This window comes from Atractosteus spatula, chromosome 22 (assembly GCF_055471065.1).
Source record: "Atractosteus spatula isolate fAtrSpa1 chromosome 22, fAtrSpa1.hap1, whole genome shotgun sequence".
NCBI lineage: Eukaryota > Metazoa > Chordata > Actinopteri > Semionotiformes > Lepisosteidae > Atractosteus > Atractosteus spatula.
Window position 1 is genome coordinate 14,678,285 of NC_142727.1, and position 22,448 is coordinate 14,700,732.

At 46.0% G+C, this 22,448-nt stretch overlaps 3 protein-coding genes across 8 annotated transcripts in view; 2 read left to right on the forward strand and 1 right to left on the reverse strand.

Annotated features, from left to right (window-relative positions):
* The window catches only part of pknox2 (pbx/knotted 1 homeobox 2), an 89,846-nt gene extending 87,331 nt beyond the window's left edge, over positions 1-2,515 (forward strand). For 2 of the 4 annotated variants that reach the window (XM_088939601.1, XM_088939603.1), the window contains one exon: positions 623-2,515. In XM_088939601.1, coding sequence (XP_088795727.1) covers positions 623-903 — 281 coding nt within the window. In that variant the 3' untranslated portion in view covers positions 904-2,515. The remainder of the gene's footprint in view (positions 1-622) is intronic. The other 2 variants (XM_088939602.1, XM_088939604.1) reach the window with 1 other exon arrangement.
* A 7,279-nt stretch (positions 2,516-9,794) lies between these two features.
* Positions 9,795-16,171, forward strand: panx3 (pannexin 3). 2 transcript variants are annotated; one of them, XM_088939606.1, is made up of 5 exons: positions 9,795-9,978; positions 11,917-12,059; positions 13,722-13,936; positions 14,547-15,295; positions 15,819-16,171. In XM_088939606.1, exons 1-5 carry the CDS (start codon positions 9,795-9,797, stop codon positions 15,878-15,880), a joined length of 1,353 nt encoding a protein of 450 aa, XP_088795732.1. In that variant the 3' UTR covers positions 15,881-16,171. The 2 variants fall into 2 exon arrangements, with proteins under 2 accessions (XP_088795732.1, XP_088795731.1); XM_088939605.1 differs by lacking the exon at positions 15,819-16,171 and having other exon boundaries at positions 14,547-15,387.
* Positions 16,172-16,365: 194 nt separating this feature from the next.
* LOC148816857 (uncharacterized) lies at positions 16,366-19,579 on the reverse strand. 2 transcript variants are annotated; one of them, XM_088939888.1, is made up of 4 exons: positions 19,379-19,579; positions 18,216-18,454; positions 17,294-17,644; positions 16,366-17,027 (listed from the first exon to the last, which is right to left on the reverse strand). In XM_088939888.1, the coding sequence occupies exons 2-4, from the start codon at positions 18,445-18,447 to the stop codon at positions 16,573-16,575; spliced, it is 1,038 nt and encodes a 345-aa protein (XP_088796014.1). In that variant the 5' UTR covers positions 18,448-18,454; positions 19,379-19,579; the 3' UTR covers positions 16,366-16,572. The 2 variants fall into 2 exon arrangements, with proteins under 2 accessions (XP_088796014.1, XP_088796015.1); XM_088939889.1 differs by having other exon boundaries at positions 16,747-17,027; positions 17,194-17,644.
* Between the last annotated feature and the right edge of the window lie 2,869 nt (positions 19,580-22,448).

Genomic DNA, 22,448 nt, shown 5'->3' on the forward strand with positions numbered 1-22,448 from the left:
ACTAAATTAGTAGTACAGAAATATTGATAAAATATTTAGTATTTAATGTGAGAAGCCCCTTTAAAAGGCACTATATAAAATGAAGTGTGTTATTTATTATTGTATCACTCGTCAGTTTCAGCTGAGGTCCTATAGAATATGAACGAAGCGTCCGACACCAGTGATAAGGGTAGGGTAAGCGTGAGCACTGCTGTGTATCTGAGGATGCTCTCTTCTTCAGAACCTCAAATTCATGCTGAAGTGACCGTTATTGAACCCTCATGTCCATCCATTTTCTACCGGTCTCATCCAGTTCAGGGTCAGGGTCACGGGGTCACGGGGGAGCCGGTGTCTGTCCTGGCAGGCCACAGGCACAAGGCGGGACGCCGGGAGCACACAGACACGGACACACTCACACTGGGGCTAGTCCTTTCGGAAGAAAATGTGTGGAGGAAACCAGAGCACCCAGGGGAAACCCACACGAACCCAGGGAGAACATGCAGACTCCACACAGACAGCACCCCAGGGCCAGGCCTGAGACAGGGGCCCCAGAGCCTCAGGGCATCAGTGCTGACCCTAGAGCCACCGTGCTGCCCTGAGCCCTTATCTATAACAGCTAAACCTGTGTGTTCTTTTCTTCTAGATTGCAGTGCAGCTCATGTGTTTTTCTGTGCCCCAGGCTCCCTGGCCATGGACAGCCTGCAGCCCCTGTCCTCGGACTCGGCCACCCTGGCCATGCAGCAGGCCATGCTGGGGGGCGGCGGGGAGGACTCCCTGGACGGCACGGAAGAGGAGGAGGAGGAGGAGGAGGAGGAGGAGGAGGAAGAGGAGGAGATGGAGGAGGAGGAAGGGGAGGGAGGCAGGCAGCTGCACACCACCAGCGTGGGAGACCTGGGCTTGGAGCACAGCGAGGCCCTGGAGTGAAGCGCCCCCCCACGCATCCCCACGGCCACAGCACTCTCGTGTCACTGAGCAAACCGTACCGGGCCTGTGGCCAGTCTCGGGGCTGGCGCAGCTTCTCAGCAACACTAAAAAAGAAACTACGCAAACCTGAGACTCACATTTGCAAGTGTAAAGGGATGCATGTCTGGAATGCTAATCGTTTTCTGTACGCCCCCCCACGAAAGACTTGCCGTGTGTTGATATGCCCTCTGTGATGACGGTTACACGTAGATGAACATAAACGTCTTTTCAGTTTAACAGCCATTATGGCAGAAGAAATTCCATATTCCGATTAAACATAAACTTCATTATAGAAATTGAACCCTACAATCATGTTTTTTTAATGAATTTACCACATATATGTGCCACTGTTTACATTTTTCCAAATAGATATACTGTAGATAAACCTGTTTTTTTTTTTAAATATATATCGGTTCTCTGGATCATAATGTCAAGATTAATTCATTAATCTCAGGTTAACTTCTGAGCTTGGGTTTTAATCCTTCGAGGGCATTTCAGACACATGGATGCACACATTGCACAAATCCCAGGGGTGTTATGCTCACGGCACGACTGATCACCGTTTTAGCATTATCCTCAACGAAATACAAATGCATAAAGAAAAAGTAAAAAAAACATGCCCCTTTGAGCTTCTGAATCGGGTTAGGGTTTGGTCTTCAAGAGGCATAATCTCCAAGGATATTCTCACACTGCTTTTATTTTTTTATGAAGAATCGTGAAGGCCAAGGCCCTTTTTTTTTTAAAACCTCATGGATTCGGAAACAAAATATTCTTCAAACAAATCACACATCACTAGAAAACCCATAGAAGCCACTGGGAGTGCTGGCTGCTTTTCTGCTTGTGTCCTGCGAATCGTCAAGTAAATCTCAAGTCAAGAAGCCACGCAGATCAAGTGAACCCAAGAGCAAGATTTTTTTTTTAAGTTATTTTTCCCCTTTCTTACCCTCGGCCCTGAACAACCTTCTTCTCCTGTTTCAAGCTCTTCATCAGCTTGTTTTTAAAAAGTGAATATGGCACAAGAAGCTTTTGGTCTGCACTTTTGTCTGCAGCGGTGAACAAGAAACAGACAATGAAAACACAGCGCTACTGCTTCCTCCTGCAGAACAAGGACATCCAAATTTGCTGGATAACATTTAAAAAGACATTTAAATAGGATTTTTTTTTTAAAAAAAAGGGATTGTATTGACGGGCGTGCAGTACTGTAACAAGGGATGTGAAAACTGACACATCTGAACCGAAAGTCACAGACGTTGAAATGTTTCTCCTTGTTCACACTAAGGATTTACAAACTGTGAAGGACATTTTTGCCTTTTTTTGTGCAACACGAACAAAAATATTGTGTTTTTCTTTTATATAAAAAAAATATTCTCCGTTCTTGAATGTTCATGGAACTGTTCATTGTGAAGTCTGTTTCTCATTACTGTTTTATTTATCTTTTCGCTTGCTCTCTCCCTTTCTTCTGTCAGGTTGAAAATGGAGAAACTCCATTTTTATTTTGTTTGTACACATTGCTGACATAATCTATGGTGTTTCAATAGAATGTTTTTAATAATTAAAAACAAAGTTGGACCTATTAGTTCAAAGTTTTTTTTTCTCTAGTTACCTAAACAGAGTATACTTTACCAAATGACAAATGTCTGATGTTGTGCTCCATGGTTATTTTGCTTTAAGTGCTTCAGACAAAGAGATATATTAGTTAAATTTAATGTTGCTGCCATTTGCCATCTACTACTGCCCTTAAAGGACTGAGTAAATGTACAGTACAAGCAAAGCACTGTGTATTATTCATCCATAATATAATACAGATAGAAGAGTGAAGAATGATTTAATGTGGCTACACATGCAACCCCTCAGTAGCACAGGACCCTGCTTAAAATGTATTTTATACTCAAGCTTGTCCTGCTTTCTGTTCTATTGCTGTATGACCTGCTGGCAGCCTGAGTTAAGGAGAACACGGTTGTGGAGGCACAACAACGCACTTTAATGGCAACAAAATATCTGCAGCTTCATTAAGGATGGAAACTTCCTAGATCTATTTTAAAACAGACTGTTCCTGAGCACTGCCCGCACTGTGGACCAGATGTTGTGATATTTAATAATGCTGTTGAAATAAAAAAAACACAAGAAGAGGTCATTTTGCATTTCAGGGCTTTTTCTGGCTCCTAGGAGCTTGTTGGGTCCTCAACTTCATCTAGCCAGCTCTTGGATACTCCATACAGGTCAAGGGTCACAATGCCTGTCTTTAATCATGTAGATCTGGAGTACAGTATTCATGATCTGCAGTGTTTTCATTCCATTACAAGCAAATAGTGAAACAAAAGAAAAAATTGTAAACCGCTATATTATAGAAACTTAACCTCTACAACAAGGATTAACAGTACTGCTGTGGTGTAATGTGACTCTCCAGTGATGGGTATGATTTTTTGGAGGGGACTACCTGTTGTTGCACATTGGCAGTCTAAAGATCATTTGATAAAAGGCAAGATATAAACATCAAGGTGATAGCAGGTGATGTGAGGTGATGCTCATAGTTCATTTCAGGTTGAACCACACACAGCTGGAAGTTCTTGTGCCGACTTTACCAGTAAAAAAACAAGTCGAGGAATGAAGTTCACTTTACTTTTTGTTTAGCCAGACTGGCCAGGTGTGGCCTTTAATTTCAAGAGATATGGATGTGTAAAACAACCGTAAAGCTACCAAATGAAGACAGTGCAGAGCATGTTCAAACATGTTCAGCCTGTCCTGAATAGAAATGAAAACATTTCATTCAGAAACATTTACGTGAGATGAGATCATATTGTTCACAGTGCCTGGCGACGTACTGTAGCTGGGCACGTAGAACTTTATAAAAGAAAAACTTGAAACGTTATGATTCAGAGAGCACAAGGCCCGTGTCAAAGGGTTTTACCTCACTGCATTTACTGTTCATTTTCTAGATGTTAAAATAATGCAATGGCAGGGCTTCTTCACATTAAACTGTGTTCAAGGAGTCAAGTAGCAATCCCAGTACTCAGGACACCATGGAATCAAAGAATCACTTTTGACATCTTATCAGGAATTGCCACTGTCTAAGCAGTGGGTTTCCCCTGCATGCTCATGGGAATTCAAATGATCTGAGGGCAGAGGTATAGATTCGTAAATCTGAGGTCGGTGGAATTTAACTGACAGCATTGTTGGTCAAATCCCAGTCTCCCACCATTTCTGCTCACCTGTGTGTAAGTGTCATTTTTCTAGCTTATTCTCTTGCATGTTTTGTTTCTCGTTTGGGGTCTCACCAGAGACAGGGGGTACTACGCCTCCCCTTTCTTCCCCTTTTTCTTCCTGCGGCTTGAACTCCAATGATCCCGTCGGCTCGGGGACCCGTGAACCTCCATCTGATTTGTCAGTGAACCCCAGTGCTGCCTTCTCGCGAGTCTGAGCGGTGATGTTCTCACACTTCTCTATCTGCTCCTGCACCCGTTTTCCGTCCTGGGACACTTGTCCGTGTGCATGACTTTTTCCAAGCCAGCTGCTCCAGCCCAGCCTCCTTGCACCTCTGGAGATACAGCAGCCTCCTGGCCGGAGTGGCCGAGCTGCCCCTCCTTCTTCCTCAGCCTGTCCTGGTCACACCGGCCTCCACCCTCGGTCCTGCCGCCGGCACCCACCCATTCCCCCCGCTGCTCCTGCTGGGAACGAGAAAGAACATGAGGAGAGGCGTAAGGAAGAGAGGAGGCGGGAAAAGACCGCAAGTCTCCCCGTTGCTGCGTTCTTCCTCCTGCTCTCCGTCTCCCTGTCCAGCCACGCTAGTTTGCTCTCCGCTCCGCCGGCAGCTGAATCCGCCGTAAGTAAGTCCTGCTTCTCTTTTCCCCTTCACTGCTGGGCATCCTCTCCGCTGGAGCGACGTCTCGTCTGGCCTCGTTCCCTCCCGCGCGTCCGTCTCCTCTGTCCACAGGAGCCCACTCGGCTGCTGAAGGGTGCGCTGTGCCCAGGTGGGCCCCAGCTCCGTCTGCGCCGAGTCTGGGCTCTTCTTTCACACTCCTCGCCACCTCCGGGTCTTGCTCAACACCAGCACTGACCCCTGCTTGGATATGCGCGTCATTCCTCCACCAGCGCCTTCACTTAGCTTCTCGGCCTATTCTCCATTGTAACATCTCGACAGCACCACCACCGTCTTCGCGTTTCTGGAATGGCAACCTTCGTCTCCTGACCCCCCTCTCACTTCACAAGGACCACTTCCACCCTCTTGAGAGGGAAATCGCTTGCAGGTCCAGTATGTCAGAGTCCTCTGCAGTGTTTTACACACTTCACCCTCTCAGCGCTGCAGACTCGGTCCTTATCCGCTCAGGCATACATCTGTAGTGCACATTCAAATACGAGCTCTTTAAATCTCTGCCTATGAAAACTTTTTCCATATATCTCACCTGAACTTTTGTGCAGATCACTGTTTTCCAGTGCAGTCCTAGTCCTGGAGGACCACAGACTGACTGGTTTTCATTCTAGCTGAGCTCAAGTACCTATTTGAACGCTCAACTGAACTAATAAGTTGCCTGAATTTGAATATTTGCATTTCTATTTCTGGGATTTTATATCGCTCGTGAAATTCAGCTGTTAAGAGGCAGCCTCCAACATATTTAAGAACTGAAAAACCAATCAAACAGTTCAAATCAGTCCTATTATTGAGGTCAGCTCGTGGTTTGGATCGGGAACTGAGAGCTTGTCTTGAACAGAAACCAGACTGGACCAGGACCAGGACTGGGCACTACACGCTTACCACAAGTCAGTCTCTGCAAACAGTCCTCCAGCACCAACCTCTTAAATAAATAACTAAGTAAAAAAAAAAAACTCTAAATAAATAAATTAATAGATTATGTGATTTTTTAAAAATATATTTCTTATAGATTAATGTAATTATCTCTTGTTATGGATTCATTGTATTGCTGCCTCAGTCCTGGCATGTTTGATATATTCACTTAGCAAAATAATGTTGGATTGGTTAAAAATGATAGTTTTGGCATAAGAAATATAATCTAGATATCTGCACCACTAGTAATGATTGAATGTATTAATATATTTTAAAGTTTTAATATTTAAGAGTGATATTTGTACAATATTGTTTTAGAGTATTCAGTATGCTCATTTAATTTTTTCCCATTTTTGCTGTCTGTTTTCTTTGGCGAGATACCCAGTTCAGACAAAAATGAAGGACGTTTTAAAAAAGATGTGATTAAAACAAGGCGGTCATCAAAGAGACCACTTCTTGCTGTCGACGCCCCACAAATCACAATTACAGATGCAGCTTAACCTCTGTGGCTTTCTTCAGTTTTTAACATTCCAGAACAGGCTCATGAAACTGTTACGAGCAGCCCATCTTCACCTCCTCAAGTCTCATTAAAGCTTCCTCGTGCCCCTTCACAGAGACCTGTACTCTTTAATGCTCTGTACTGCTGTACTTATTAAGCTTCACTGCACAATTCAACAACAGACTCTAACATGTCCATGACACCTCAAGAGTCTTTGTATATGCGCAGTCATTAACACAATCATCATTAATCATTCATGTCTTTTCGTGTGCTGAGCTCTTCCTCGTCACCTTTTTTGCAAGCAGTGCTAAAGAAATTCAGTCAGGGCCATCCAAAATTGGTCTTTGACTGCCGTGGTCTGTCTTATTTTTGTTTTTTGCAGCTGATCCCTTGATTACATAATAGTTTGAAAATATGACCAAACTAGATATGGAGTAGTTGATGATTTAAGGAAACGAAATAGCCCTGTTGGTTTCTTCAGGTCTGCATGCTGGATATTCTCTTCTTAGCTTCTACATAATCTTTACTGGCCAGGAACACAGCATTTTTTTAGATTCAAAATTTCCAATTATTCTTTCTATTAATACCCTCGATTTTGGAAAGGTCATGGGCTAACACACTACTGTGATGCTCATGTTATCGCAGGAGTGATGAAGATAATGTTTTGCTTTGCAGGTACTGTAAGTAACAGACGTATTTCATACCTGGGAGAATAAGTAACTGATCTACTGCTTTTAAAACCTCATGTTCCTCAGCCTTGACAGCATAACTATCATCAAATGAAGAAGCCAGTGCAACTCTCACTGTCTCCCAAGTCGCAGAAGTGGCTGTTAGGAGTCGGCGATAACCTGGTTGGCTCAAACCTACTCAAGCCCAGTGCTGCTCAGCTTGGCATCTTGAAACTTGGGACCCCTGGTCTCAACACACTGATTCAGTGCCCAGACTTGAACTAGTGATCCTGAGCCTGTGCTTTTTAAACAAAACGCCTTTGCTAATTATGCGATCTGGGAGCCCCAGGCGTTTTGGGCAGATTGTGTCACCTCTTCCCCGCCCGTGAGGTCTCGCCCTAATAAAGCAGCATCGCCCTTGATTTCCAGGGTTGCTGTGGTGAAGGGCAGGGAACGGCACCAGGCTTTAAAAGGGTGGAGATGCTCAGACAGGCAGTAGTGTGGGTCTCGAACCAACGCGCAGCGCAGCAGCACTGAAATAGCTCCGGCGGGGCCCGGCTGCCATCGGCCAAGCAAACCTCAGCACCAGGTTTGCCCGAGGCCCGGGCCACAGTTTATAAATAGGAGCCTGGATTACAGACCCCAGAAAAGCCACAGGTCCCCCCCCCCCCCCTGCTGTTTGAAGTGGGTGGGTGTTACTACACTGATGAGCCGCGTTCAGGCCCTGGTCCACTCGCGTGCCTGTGTCCCCCTAGTCCCCGCGCTGTCTGTCTCGGATCAGGCAGGCTGTTATTATTCTCGGTCCCTGCCCAACACGGCCTGTCATTTCGGAGGCACTTCCCCGCGGTACTTAAAGGTCTCGCCAGGAGCGCTCTCGTCTTCGCCGCCTCTCTGCTGACTGGACTGAGGTTCTGCAGTTGCTGCTGTGAGCCAGGACGTTCTCAAGGTACCTTCTGTTTCTTCACGGCGCTTGAACACCTTTACCTGTCGCACGCCAGTGGGGTCCCTGCTCAAACCCGGACTCATCCTACCCACTCACACCAGGGCCAGCGGTCTCTTCCGATGAGCTCATAAGCCAGCCGCTTCATTTTCAGTCGAGTGCGTGTATAAAAATGGATGATTCTCGGATACCGTAGGTTTTTTTTTCTTTGCAAAAGTATTGCAGCGCTGGCTGCATGTTGTTGGCAATTGCACGCAGTGTTGCTGCAAACTGGGTGAATGCGAAACAAAGCAACAGCAGATCTGCATGTTATTATAAGCCTGTTTGTGAAAGTGGGGAATGAGGCGTTGAACCTGATGAATCTGCTGTATATACAGGAGAGGCTTTTATCTGACAAGGTTTCAGTAGTACAGTAGATTCCCAAGGCAGATGTGGAGATTTCTAGACATACAATCTGTGGTCACTTCTTTGTTTTAATCCCTCGTTCTCATGGTCACCTCTCTCGTTTCGGATTTTATTCGTGTTCACATACTGTGTAATTATCTTTAAGAGAATATATTCTGTATTTTTAGTTTATGTGAATGTATTACTCATGATAATGGAATCTGTGTGTGATGAGTTTTCTGAAAATTCTAAAATATACAGAATGCCTCCTTTGTTTACAATTTCAATTGGCTTATAAACGTATGAATGTATTTATATTTGTAACCATGCAAGCGCAACTAATGCATCTCGCATAATTCTACAATATTAGCCTTTACCGTCCGTGGTATTTTTAAGTGTCATCAGAAAGTTGAAGCACAGATTGGGTGATGATTTGTGTTATTTTCTTTAAATGTGTTTTAAAATCAGATTAAGTGTAGTCAGAAATATCGAATATCAGTAAGTAGCTTACTTAATATTTTAGGAAGGAGAAAATTAAGCCAAGATCCAAAAATAGTTCATTTAACTTGCATTCAAACAAGGTAATAAACTTGGCACAAAGCCACAAGGTTTCTTAATTACTTATTAGGAATAGCTCATCTAAAAATTAAAATATGCCTTTTGTCCAGTGTTAGTTCATACCATGTGCATGCAAGTTCCATCCACGCCCTGGTAGACTAGATATTTTCAAATAATTACTTTTAGGGTTGACATGGGACCCTTAAGAAACTTTTTTTTCCCCATCCTTGTCCGAGCTAAATTTTAGGAGCCTCCCATTGAAAACACGACATATTAAATGAGAAGCAAGAGCAGTTTTAACATGAAATGTTTTCCATTAGGTTCGGCAGTATTTGGGACCAGCCCTGTGTTTTTGAATTAAGACTGCTTTCATCCAGGGGCTTGAGGTCGGTAGGCGTGAGTCGTGGAGATCGCTCTAGCCAGGGAAGGTTATGGAAATCTCCCCCCAGGAGAAGTCTATTCATTTGACACTGGTCAGTGAGTGAATTAACAGAGGTTAGCACTCTGAAGTGCACCCTTCTATCACCATCTATCACCATCTTGGAAACATAATATCATGCACTAAGTGATGTAACAAGGTTGCTATATGAGTGCAACCTTTTTAATTCCACTACACTGCAGGACTTCACACCATCAGGGCAGCCTTCATTACCAAACCCACGGCCAACCTGCACGGCAGTGTGTGCATTCTGGGAAGGAAGGACTAGTCAGGGACAGGCTCGCGAGAGCAGCACAGATCAATCACCAGGAAAGCTTTTCTTTTGCTTGCAGGTATTATTTCGGGGTTACACAATCCTCTCTGAACGGGTCTTTCAGGGCAATGCGTTAGCAAGGGGGGATAGGTCCTGGGTTCAACTCCACCTTTGGAGGATGCATTCTGTGTGGAGTCTGCGTGTTCCCCCAGAGCCCAACACTTTGGCCCTGACTTGCCTCTGCCATGTGGGGGGGTAAAAGTGGTTCCCCCTCTTGGTCTCACTGGCTCCCTCCTCTCCCTCCCCACAGGCCATCCCACCTGCCGCCAAGATGTCCATCGCCAACGCGGCGGCGCAGGCCATGCTCTCCGACTCCCTGGTCATGGAGGGGGGCGCGGACTCCCGGCTGCGGGCCCTGGCCCTGGAGCTGCCCCTGGACCGCGTCATCAAGTTCGTGTCGGTGGGGCTGCCCCTGCTGCTGGTGTCCATGGCCTTCGCCCGCGAGATCTCCACAGGTCAGTGGGCCCTCCCTCAGGGCGGTCAGACCACGCTCGGCCGGCTCGTAAACAAGACTTCCCTTTGGAAACCCCTTCTGCAGCTTCCAGAGGACGGCGGACAGCTAAGCCTGTGCTGACTTGTATCCGAGCTCCCAGCTGCCCCGGAGGTTCATTACCGCTGGTTCTCGGTGGGCAGGAATCATGGGTGGCACAGGGGCCCCTCAGCTTCATCTCCGCCCGTGTGCCGTTCACCTACAGCGCAGCCGAGCGAATTAGGATGTTGCATAATTGGAACAGAACTGGCTAATTCATTGGAAAACTTTAAACTGATCCTTTAAAGTGGCACCCTCAGCAATTCAGAAACCGAGGCCCAGTCTACTGCCCTCGTGCTTGTTTATATATAACAGGCTCCGTCTGGTCAGAAATCACTAGCTTCCCTTCAGAGCTTTCTAATGGGTAGCAGCTTTGGGAAATGCTAACATGCTACATAAGCATGTCTTCAGAAGAACGTTTTGTATTTAAGTCCACTTCACTTAAAAGTTTTTAGTTGTTTTTTTTCCAGGAGACCTTTTCCAGACCAAAGGCAGTAATTCAATTCATACAGCGACCAAATTACTTAAAGAAACTGGTAAAAATAATCAGCAAAACGTCCACTGCAAGTTAATTGCACTGTATTTAAAAGCCTCCCTTCTATCTTTACAATATTGGTGACTAGATGGAAGAATCATTTGGATTTTTCATTGCTGAATTCATACGAGGCTAATCTTAATTGGAGCTGCTCTTATCCCAGTTCACACATCTTACAGAGTTATGAATTCTTCACTGTAGCGTGCTTATTTGGCCTACTTTTAATGAGTTATTAATCTGGACTGGACTTGTAGTCTATTGCGAACAGAATGCAAAAAAAAAAAACGTTTCAAAAAGTTCCTATTTCACATAAGCCTTATAATAGCTATGTTCAGCCGCAGTAAGACATACTTTTTTTACATGTACAGTATGTTTTATTTTTAGAACGTATATTAAGTGAGTTTAATTGTAAGCTACAGTACGCAAGCAAAAATCTGTTATGCTTTTAATAGCTGTGGGTGGGGTCCCTTGGCTCCTACTGTATGCAGATTATGGGTTGAGTGAAATTCTTGGAAAGGGCAGTGAATTTTAAGACGTCCGTGAAAAGAAAGAACTCGCATTTAGCATCTTGAAGTGTACCGCGCGCTCTGACATCACTGGTGCTGAAAATCGGGAGAGTGAAGACTCCTTTTGAGTCTGCCTTCTCCACAGGCTGAACTGCGGAGTGTTGTTCACTCTGTGGAGAGGGTGAGAGGGTGATGATTTCAGTCAGGAGTGATTGCTGATCACCCTCCCACCCAGGTTACCACCATTTTCATAAACCTCCCTCAGGAAGATGCCTTGAGGCAAACCTTGCTTAAACTCTGCTTAAGCAGGAGTCCTAGTTATACGTGCAGCATGTTAATGATGTCTCTTGTTTGTGTACGGTGTGTGTAGAAGATTTTTGCAGCACCGGGTACATCAGAGTCAATTCCTTGCACATGATATGTACTTTTGCAAATAAAGGTGATTCTCTTTGCAAGTCAACAGCCCCACTGCAAGAGCAGCTCTCTGGTAGGGTGTCGCCACTGTTTCAGTGGTTTCACAATTCGCAGCTCATAAAGTTGGCAGAGGCCATAAAGAGAGCCATGCCTCAAAATCAACGTGCAGAGGCACCACCGCGTCTTACAGCTTTTCCATAACTTACGCATTTCCCCGACCACATGCACTGCCATAAAAATATCCCGAAAGTTTAGTTTGTAAATACTGCAAATACTCTGAGCTCCTCTGCTTTTTACTGCTGCAGCCTGTCACTCGCATCCATCTCCTGAGGCAGGACAAGAGCGTTCTCGGTCTCACAAGTGCCACGTTTGAAAACACTTCACCCCTTTAACCCATCTGTCTTTGCAGGCCCACAGATCAGCTGTTTCCCGCCTCACAACTTCACCTCGAAGCAGTCAGCCTATGTGGACACCTACTGCTGGGACTCCCTGATGCATCACGAGTTTGACAGCAGTGGGAATTTCGAGGAGCGTTCACTGTGGGTGCACAAAGTAAGCGCATTGTTCCCAGGTCAACGCACGCTGCTCCGCCCCTTACACTCCAGAACAGAAAGAAAACTTGGTTTTAGTTAGACGATTAGAGATTTTTTGTCATATACTGTCAACGGCTGTGGGGGTATGGAACATGTTCTCCAGCCACATTTTTGGATGCCCATTCCCTGGCTTCTTCCAAGACACAACTCCGTGGATCGATTCACTGCTACTCAGTGCCTCCTCTCATTTGTAAGCTTTCTTATGATTTTACGCTCAAAGTTGCTCATCCAGATTTCATACTTGGCAGTTTTGTTTTGTGAGGAATCCAGGCCAAATTGCGAGACATAAATTATAGAGCAGGGTGGATATTCTGGCTACCTGACAGTCTAGTGTCGGTTCTTGACTGTAATTGCACTGCTACACCACCAGCTAAAAGCTGGCTCCACGAAGCCGGACAATGACAAAAACCCTTACAATCCCTATGTAATAAGAGGCATGGTTGTGCTTTATATAAATGATATGCAGCTTGGGGTAAACCTAAAATAGCAGTGTTATTGAGACGGTTTTGTATTATTATTATTGTTTCTTCTGGTGGTGCAAGCAAGCCAAGCCTTTGGCCAGGGTCTCCTCTGGGAGTGAAAACTGGACACACCTGACCCGGTTCCCTGATTAGGGTCCTGTGTGACTGGAATGCCCCTGGAAGGGAAAGAGCTCATTTGATTGGTCCAGGGGGTAACTCCACATTCCACAGGATTTACTATTGGGTTGTATTAGTGCCAGGTGTGCAGACTGTAGGTTAGGGTCTGTTGCTAAGCGCCTGCAGTTCTGGAAGAGAGACAGGGGAAGGATGGACTTTAGGTTTACTGTAGGCAGTTTAGATAGCACAGGAAATGATAATGGACTCTTGTGGTTTAACATCAGAAGCCAGCCTATAGTCCTAATTCCAGTGGATTTGAGAGTGATCTAGAAGAAACTGGCAAGTATTTGATTTTGAGTGGATTTAACTAGATTGATTCACCCAGAGTGAATTTAGTTTTTCTGTCTATGTAGACTTGGAGATAAACTGAATCCTCCATAGACTCTGCAGGGTAGTGGTGGTGATAGTTGGAAACTGGATGCCTAAAGGGTTAGGCCAAGGGTGGTGCACCAGTAGGGACATAGAGGCTCCTATTTAAGGGGCAGCCTGACCAGTTATTGGGGGGGCTGAGCCCAGTTCAGAGTGTCAGGGGCGCCCCTGGGTGTGCTGGAAACAGCGGAAAGAGAAAGCAGTGGGTCAGGAACCCGGCTGTTCTGGCTCCTCCAGTGGATTACAGAAGACTAGAAGAAGTGGGTCTGTGTGAGATGAAGAGGAACAGAAGATATTTCATTTAATACCTCATCTGTATATTTTAGGAGCCCAGAGGGGCTGTGAAAGCCTCTTAAAAGGGACAGACAGCCAAAACAGTCTGCAACAAATATGCCCTGAGTCTTATATTGTGGCCAGGGGGTCAGCATTCACCATATTTCTATATTGGCAACTGCTTAGCTTTTTTTCATTATGCTAGGAACAAGAATCCAGTGTACATAAGCTTTAACACTTGTATGTGCTTTTGGAAAAGCAGGGCACCCTTTGTAAAGGAGTGGTGTTATGTCATGGCCATAGCAATTCCTCACATTACTCTCTCTCTCTCTCTTTCACAGATGTTCCCCTACTCCCTTCTGGTGATGGCGGTGATGATGTACCTGCCTGCTCTGTTCTGGAGGTTCCTGGTGATGCCCAGCCTGGGTTCAGACCTGCTCTTCATCATCGACGAGCTCGACAAGTCCTACAACCGTTCGGTGCGGTTGGCCCAGTGCATCCTGGAGCTGCGTCAGAATGCACCGGATCACCTGAATTTCGAGGCTGAGCTGCAGAGGTAACGGTTTTGTGAAGGAAGGGCAGGTGGCTTGGTGGTAAAGGAGCTCCTGTTGGTGTAACTGTGCTGGAAGATAAGCAAGAGTTAAGCAAGTCCCCCCGGTGAAAACTGTTTATTCTTGTGCCAGTTTCAAATGATGCTCCATCTCCTACGAGTTGAGGATTTAAACTGTATTTAGGGAAAGACCAAGGCGGCTATTAACCTAGTGATATTCCCAGGTGATGTTTCAGAGCTCTTTGATGTACATCAAAATTTGTTCCCCATGAAGAAAACCTTAAGACTGGTTTCATGTTCTCACATTTGGGGAAGTAGCATGAAACAAGCCATTTGTGGAACATCTTTAATCCCGGGTTAGAAAAATCAAGACCATTAAAGAGGATCAACCCAACTCCACTCCTTTGTCTAAACCTCTGGTCACATTTAAGGTTAAAAACTGCTTTGTTCATAACAAAAAAAACTAAAAAAACTAGTCGGATGGAAAATCATTTTTTTTTAAACTGTAATTCTGACTTTAAAACTTGTTACTTTTCGTGTTTCCCAGTTTTTGAATATGATATGTGCCCTTAGGGCCGTGATGACCCTGACGATTTTTCTGAACCCCCTCCCACAGGGCAAAGCGAGAACGTTACTTTGAGTATCCCCTGCTGGAGCGCTACCTGCAGTGCAAGCAGCGCTCCTGCTTCCTGGTGAGCATGCTGTTCCTGCGCAGCCTCCTGCTGCTGGTCTTCATCTCGGCCTCCTGCCTCTACCTCGTCTACTTCCACCTGTCGGCCTTCCTCCAGGACGAGTTCAGCTGCTTCGTCAAGACGGGCCTCCTGCGGGACGAGCCCTGGGTCCCCGAGCTGGTGCAGTGCAAGCTGACGGGGCTCCTGGTGTTCCAGGCCGTCAGCGTGGCCAACGGGGCCGTGTACGTCCTCCTGGTCCCCATGATCCTCTTCGGCCTGCTGCGCCTCTTCTGCTGGGACCGGAGCTTCCTGTCCGTCTACGAGGTCCTCCCCGCCCTGGGCCTCCTCCAGGGCCGGAAACTGGGCTGCCCCCTCAGCGACCTCAACGTCATCCTCCTCTTCCTGCGGGCCAACGTCTCCCAGCTGCGATCTTACGGGCGCCTGCGGGCTGTCGGCACTCTGACGCCCATGTTGCCCAGGAGGGGCAAAAAGCCCAAGAAGGGGGCAGGTGAAAGCAAGGAGGAGGAGGAGGAGGCGGCAGAGGAGCGAGAGGAGAGGGAAGAGGAAGCTCGGGAGGCCAGGGAGGAAGGAGAACATACCCTGGTTGACATCATGGGTGTCCTGGCAGGATCTGAAGGGGGCAAAGCGAACGGCACAGAACAGAAACCTCTACCTGATGACCACCTGGGTCTGGGTACTGTAGTGTTTCTTTATGTGATCAAGCGCGTTATACTGCTAATCATCTTTATCATTATAATATGGGATGTGCAAAAAATAATCAAGTAAAACATTTTATTCCCATCCATTTCTTTCCTTCGTTGGCAACCGGTGGCATGGGAACCCCTTCTTTAGGACATCCGATTCATTGATTTGTGGCACTATAACGGTTAGAGAAATTCCTAACCACCAACGCTATTTTAGTGACCTCTAAGCAATTTCTAGAAGCAGAAAAAATGTTTTGAGACAAACGGGGATCTTCTTTCTCAAGCTTAACGTGTCACCACCGTAAATTACCTGGCATTTGCATCCTAGTAACAAAGTACCCCAGTTTTCCTCCACTGGGAACATTGTCGGTTCAGGTTGTTGAGGGGGGTTGCATGGGTGTTGACGTTCCAAATTTTAATTCTAAAAGAGGCTAAAAAGGAAAGAGTAGGTAAGTGGCTCAACTTGGACCATTAGTCTTCAGACCCCTAACTCCCCTCTCCGTCTCTCCACAGAGCTCTCTAACCACCAGGGGTACCATGAGTTGAAGGAGACACCATCTTGTAGTTATGCCTAAAGCGCCCAACAGTGGATTGAACCAGCAGGGCTTCTAGGTGAAGCTCAGACAGGTGCCAGCATCCATTTTTATTGATAAACTTTCTTTATACCCACACAAAAAAAGCAAACCAAAATAAACTGTGTGATTTTTAAACACTGGTGCCATAATCCCAATTCATGTTGGGTGCAGTGGATTTTTTTCCCCAAGGAGAAAGCCTCCATTAGAATTAAAACTGGTTTGTTTTGTTGTTGTTTTCTTCCCCTCATACGATTTTAATACGCTGTTTGTGTTTAAAAGTATTTGTGCACATTTGCTGACGCATAGAGAGTTTAAGACTGTACTGAAGCTTTTGCAGATGTAACATTCTAAATAAAAAAAAAAACTTTAAACCTTAACTTTAACCTGCTGTGATTTTAAGGGAAGTGGCAACGCATACAAAAAAAATGAAAAGAAACTGTAGTGTGGGGGGGGGACAGTCTCAGGCAGTAAAAAAAGTTTGAGAAGAGACGAAGTAATTTTAATGGCTGCTAAACATTTACAGGTATTTTGGTGTTTGACCAACTAGAAAAATACAATCGACAGCTTGTTAGCTCAGGACACATCTCCTGCTATTCAAACCTCAGCAGGTAAGTTTTTTCCTGGTTTTCCTCCTTCATGTTCCAAGTGATCTTTCTCTCGTGCCTGTGCCTGACTGGAGGTTCACGCGCACTTTAACTGCACCCATACATGCCCTCTGCCCGGTGGGCACGCCGGTGTCTGCTCAGACTCCGCGGGTGGCTGAAGTTCTTCCCGCAGTCGGCACACTGGTACTGGCCGTGCCCGGAGTGACCCCCCTCCCCGGCGCGAGGACCCGCATCCAGACCCCTGCCACACACGGCGCAGTCGTACATGGCGTCGAGCTTGTGCAGCAGCTGGTGGAGCTGGAGGGTCTCCAAACGGCTGAAGCTCTTCCCGCACGCTTTGCAGTCATTAGAGGCCCCGCCGTCACCCATGGGTCTGCGCTTTGCGCCCTCTGTGGCGTCCGCAGCGTCGCTGGGCTTTGCACCCAAGAGCTGGGCCTTCAGGAGCTCGAAAGCAGAGGTTCCAGTACAGTTTTCTGTGTTGCTCTCTGCGACAGCTGGTCTCCAGCTCTGTGCACAGGGGGATGGATCTTTCTGCTCTGACACTGTTGGAGAAGAAAGTCAAGAACATGAAGTCTGAGGCCACTGAATCTGCTAAAGTGAAAGATGCTGTACACTCACTCGGATAGTTAATGAAGGCAGGTTTAATCATTTAAAAAAAAAAAAGCTTATAGCATATTCTTAAAAGGCTCTCGAATTTCATACAAATACCTCATTTCTAAGATGTCAAGCCGGATCCAGTGTTTTGCATTAGAAAAGAAAGCTGTCGGAGTCTCGGAACACAGCCGTGTCCGGGACTGGGCTCGCTTACACAGGGAGCCGGAGGTCAAGGCTGAGTCCTGCGCGTCGCCCCCCGGTGGGCGAGGAGCTCCGGGCTTCGCCGCGCGGCCTGGGGGCGGGCCGGATGTGCCCCCCGCGTCCTCCCCTCCCAGGAAGGCTTCTTCCGCTACCTCCTCTTTAATGGGGGCCCCCAGGCAGGGGTCTTCAATGATGCGCACAGAGCCCAGCTCCGTGACGTCGCTCGCCACGCGGCCCGCCGCGCGTCCGCAGCTCCCCGCGGGAGGGACCGCGATTCCCGGGGTCCCCCGGCCCCGTCCCCAGGCCTCCCCGTGGGGCCCCGCTGGGTCGAGAGCGAGCCATTTCGGGATCTCCGCTTCAGAACCTGGGTAAAACGCAAATACGCAAAAAGTGGCTTGAGAGGGCCTGCTCATTACAAGAAAAACACATTCCAATAAATAATTGCTTACACTTCTATAGCGCTTTCCTGGACACCCCACTCACAGCGCTTTACAGGTCAGGGGGATCCCCTCCACCCCCACCAGTGTGCAGCCCCACCTGGATGATGCTCCAGTCCTCTCCCCACACACCAGCTCTCAGTGGGGAGGAGAGCAGAGAGATGAAGCCAGTTCAGAGAGGGGGATTATTAGGAGGCCATGATTGGTAAAAGCCAATGGGAAATTCGGCCAGGACACTGGGGTAACACCCCTACTCTTTTCGAGAAACGCCCTGGGATTTTTAATGACCACAGAGAGTCAGGACCTCGGGTTCACGTCTCATCTGAAGGACGGTGCCATTTTTTTTTTTTACAGTATAAAGTCCCCATTACTATACTGGGGCATTAGGACCCACACAGACCGCAGGCTGAGCGCCCCCTGCTGGCCCCACTAACACATATTTGCACAGTACTGTGTGAAACCAGCAGAGCTAGAGCTATAAACACAAACTGGACATGCCTTCAGATGCTTCAGAGGAATCTGCCTCCCCAGGCATAGCGTCTTCCAGCTCATCTTCTTCCAGAGAGATTTCTGTGCTGGTTCCCAGTTCGCTGCTGCTGTTCAGGTCACAGGCCAGTTCCATCTGCTCCTCCTTGACCGTGTTCACATTTTCCAATTCAGCCCCGTGAGGTGCAGATCCCCGCACCTGCCTCTCTTTGTGTAAGTCAAAGCTCTCCGCTTGTTCTGCCATATTAACCCTAGTATTTGAAAAGGTGTTCATATATTACGTTGCGTTCATAATTGCAGCCAATTAAGTAAAATACATGCAGTTTAATCATGTGTGCATATACCTGTATATGCACTGTCACAGAATATCAGTACTATGCTGGTAAACTGGTAAAATTAATCAGTGATGATAGACAGTAAACTATTGGATGAGATCCCCCGTTTTTTTTCCTCATTGTTTTCCATTTACAGTACGTGTTCATATATTGCATTTTATGTTTTCAGTACAAAACCAAGTGCTCAGTACGGTCCAACTGAGATTTCAAAACGGTTATCTTTTAAAGGCATACTACTGATACTGACTGTGACAACATCCCTGGTCTCAGTTCCGTTTGCTAAACTGATGCACATTCCACTTAATGTGTTACGGGTGAAAAAAGTGCACAAATAAATCCGTTTCAGAGCCGATCAAAACCATCAGTCATTTTATTCGACAAAGGCCGAATTTCACATTTAAAAAAAATGCAAACAAGGTTTCCATGAAAATGTTCCAAATATGCCAATGCTGATAATATTAATTAACTATGATATTAAGCGACGTTCGTCCCAGCTGCTAGTGAATGCAAACTGACCTCCTGCAGGGAACTTGTGCGCATCAGTTCACGCGTTTCGCAAATACCCAGACAAAAGCAGCTGACTGCATTCAGTCTGCAACGTCGCATGCATGCACTGCTGGAAAGGCAAACCATTTTAGTTCGCATGTGGAGAGACTGTCTTTAGAAAACTGGACTGCTGTGCAGTTGCGTTTCTTCCTCCAGTATCAGGCACTGCCTGAGCCCGCACGGCATAATTTCGAGAAAACGCTGTACTGCCTCGGTAGTTTCCGGTAGAAAAGTAAGGGCAGAGCAGACAGGTTTTGCGAATAAACCGGTCAGACGTACTTACTGTACACTTACTCGTGTTAAAGCAAAGGATGAAACGGCCCTTCTCACGCGTGTGCAGTACTTCTGCAAGGTGTTCAGCTGAGTGCTTCACTAAAGGTAGTGGACTCCATGCATGAAGATAATCCGCCGCAGACTCTTTAACAACCCAGCTAGTACCGGACAGTACACTCGCACGGCTTCAAAAACACGTTTGCACGCCAAGTCCCGCCCTAGATGATGAATGACAACTCACCCCACTAACCGAGACCCTGGACGACTTATTAAAAAAAACTTGGAACCATAGACATCACCGTAATTAGAGCGCCCAGATATTTTGCTGTATTTACTGTATAGACGCCATCTTGTCAAGGTATACTGTAGGTGCATTTCTTTAAACGCCAAAGTATAACATTTATACAGGACATTTCTCATCTGTCTGGAGATGAGAAATAGTCCCTAAGGTTAAAAAATTCCATTACTTTTTTGGACTTGTATCCCCTATGAGTTATAAACTAGAACTCGCCAATTAGCCCCTGTAACCTGGTAAAATAAAGGTAATAAAAAAGCAGATTTTGTCTGGCAAAAAGTGAGGCACAGATTCATGATTAATTACTGAATAGTTTTCAAAGCAAAGCTAAATGTTTGTGATGCACCCCAAAGGGAAGTATGGAAATAATTGAACAAGAAAATAAGAAAGGTTTCCTCCAGGTGCTCCGGTTTCTTCCCACAGTCCAAAAACATACTGGCTTCTGGAAGAATTGGCCCTGGTGTGAGTGTGTGCCTGCTAGCGTCTGTGTACCCTGCAATGGACTGGCGTCCTGCCCAGGGTGTACCCTGCCGTGCATCCATTGCCTACATGTTTCAAAAGCATCTTTCACTTAGACCTGGAAAACACAAAGCTGATTTCATTTTGTATCCACTTTGTTGGTTCCAATAAGCAGTGAACCAAATTATATTCATTCATGACATGACATCAGGACTCAAGGGGGTCATGAATTCAGCTCGATTTAGTCAGTGTGCGCTGTGATTTAAAGTGAAAAGTGATTTACCATGTGATGGTTTTCTTACTAGCGACTTGAAGAAATCCTAATATATATCTGTCTTTCACTCCAATGTGTTCAAGGGGAAGATTGACCAAATCCATGACTGATAAGTTCAAATGGTGTATCTGTATTGTCTGGCAGGCCGGTCTAGGTCAGTAACAAAAACTTGTCACTAGAGGCTGCCAAAGGACCTTTTAAAGCATTGTAGAGCCTTTCATCTGGTGTGTGTTAATTATGATGATGAAAGTGAGGAGATAATTAGAACTGTGAGTATATAATAAGAACATGCAGGGGGTGTTGGGGGGAGTACTAGGTGTATAAGTAACAATAGCCACTAAGTGCATCCTTATTAAAGCATTTTACTTAACACTTCAAATAATGTGAGGAGAATCCCCTTTGGTGTTTTATGTATGCAGATCCCCAGAGCCAGAAGCCACAGTACATGCTGCCTTATTGAAGGACACCTCCATAAATTGCCCAAATCGATCTATCTGTGATTTGAGCAGGGCCAAATATATATGAATGAGTTGCTACCTGCTCTATTTACAGCCTCCAACATTGTGCAGGTGTCTTTTTGTTTCACTTGCGTTTTAGGTCTAATAATAAAACAAGTTGTTCTATAAGTTTTTCCAGTTTTGTGAGCTTGTGGAGCTTTTCAGTATAGTGTTTTGTTTCTTGTTCCATGTGTGTAGTACCGTTGTACAACTTTGGAAGTTACGTCTGATTACTTTGGGCTCAAACAACATATATATATATCATAGACAATTAACTAAATATTTTATATGTTTTCTTTCATGCAGCAGCATCCAACAGATATGAGGTACAATTCTAGGGGCTGTTATGTGCTCAAGGATATGGTACAGTCTTTACCACCAGTAACTTTCCCTATTTTGTGTTTGTGCAGTAGCACAAAGGAGCTCATCAGGCTGGAACTACTTTACCAGAAGGGCTATGGGATAATTAGTGGTGACTACCAGGACGTAAATTGAACACAGGTGTTGTCAGTGAAGGCCTGTGCTCAGTGTATATGAAGGTGAGGTGAACAGGAGTGAAGGGTCTGTGATTAAATACCTGAACAAGGGAGGGGTTGACAGGCTGAAGAATATAGCAATAAAGAATTAGATAATCTACTATTTTGTGGGGGACTTTTTAGTTCTCAACTGTTTTCAAGCTGTAACTGTGGCACGTTATTGGACATTTTTACACATTTTGGTCATAATAAAACATAGAACCTTCACTTGGCACTAACAGCAGAGCTGCATACTTTTCCACACACTAGAGGACTTGGCCAGAACCACAAGGTGTCACGAGGGGTAGAAGATGCAGGTACTGGTTTAACATGTGTGTAACTCGGAAGTGGACTGAATCCTAAAAATGGATCATTTATTATTTGAACAGGCTTTTGAACAGACTACAGAGCCAGGAAGATAGTGGCTGAGACTGCTGGCCCTGTTTCAGAGTAGAGAAACTCAGAAGATCTGCTGTGGCCTTGATTTAGCGCAGGTTGGTGACAATATAAGACTGAGGGCAGAGATCCTGGCCTGCTTGTGGGGGGCTTACCACCACTATGTTTGATCTGTGCCCCTCAGCCATGCACCTATGTCCCAGATGTTCAATCTCTCCTACCTGGCAAGAACATGGCTGCAGCCTGAACTCCATACAGCAGACCGGACTGTAGAACTTGTCTTGGACCACAACTTGCAGAGTCTTCCCTTGTCTTTCAGAAAATGGGTCAGTCATGGAGACTCTGAAAACATGGAGCAGTCGGTCTCCCTTGTGTCAGGGTACATTTCTACAGGAGAGCTGATGAAGAGTGGGGAGCAAGAGCAGTCTGGCCTGAAGAGCAGGACCCCCAGGGACACGTGGTACGGCTGTGTGCGCAGATGGAAGACCGGAGGAGCAACCACAGACTCAAAGACCTCAAGACCTTGGGGAGCTCTGGAGATAAGCAAGGGGTTCTTTAAAAGTCACGTGAGTTACAAAAACAAGCCTGGAAAAAACGAGGTTGGGCTGGCATTTTCCTGACTCACTGAAATTGTGAGAAAATAAGAATGACACGA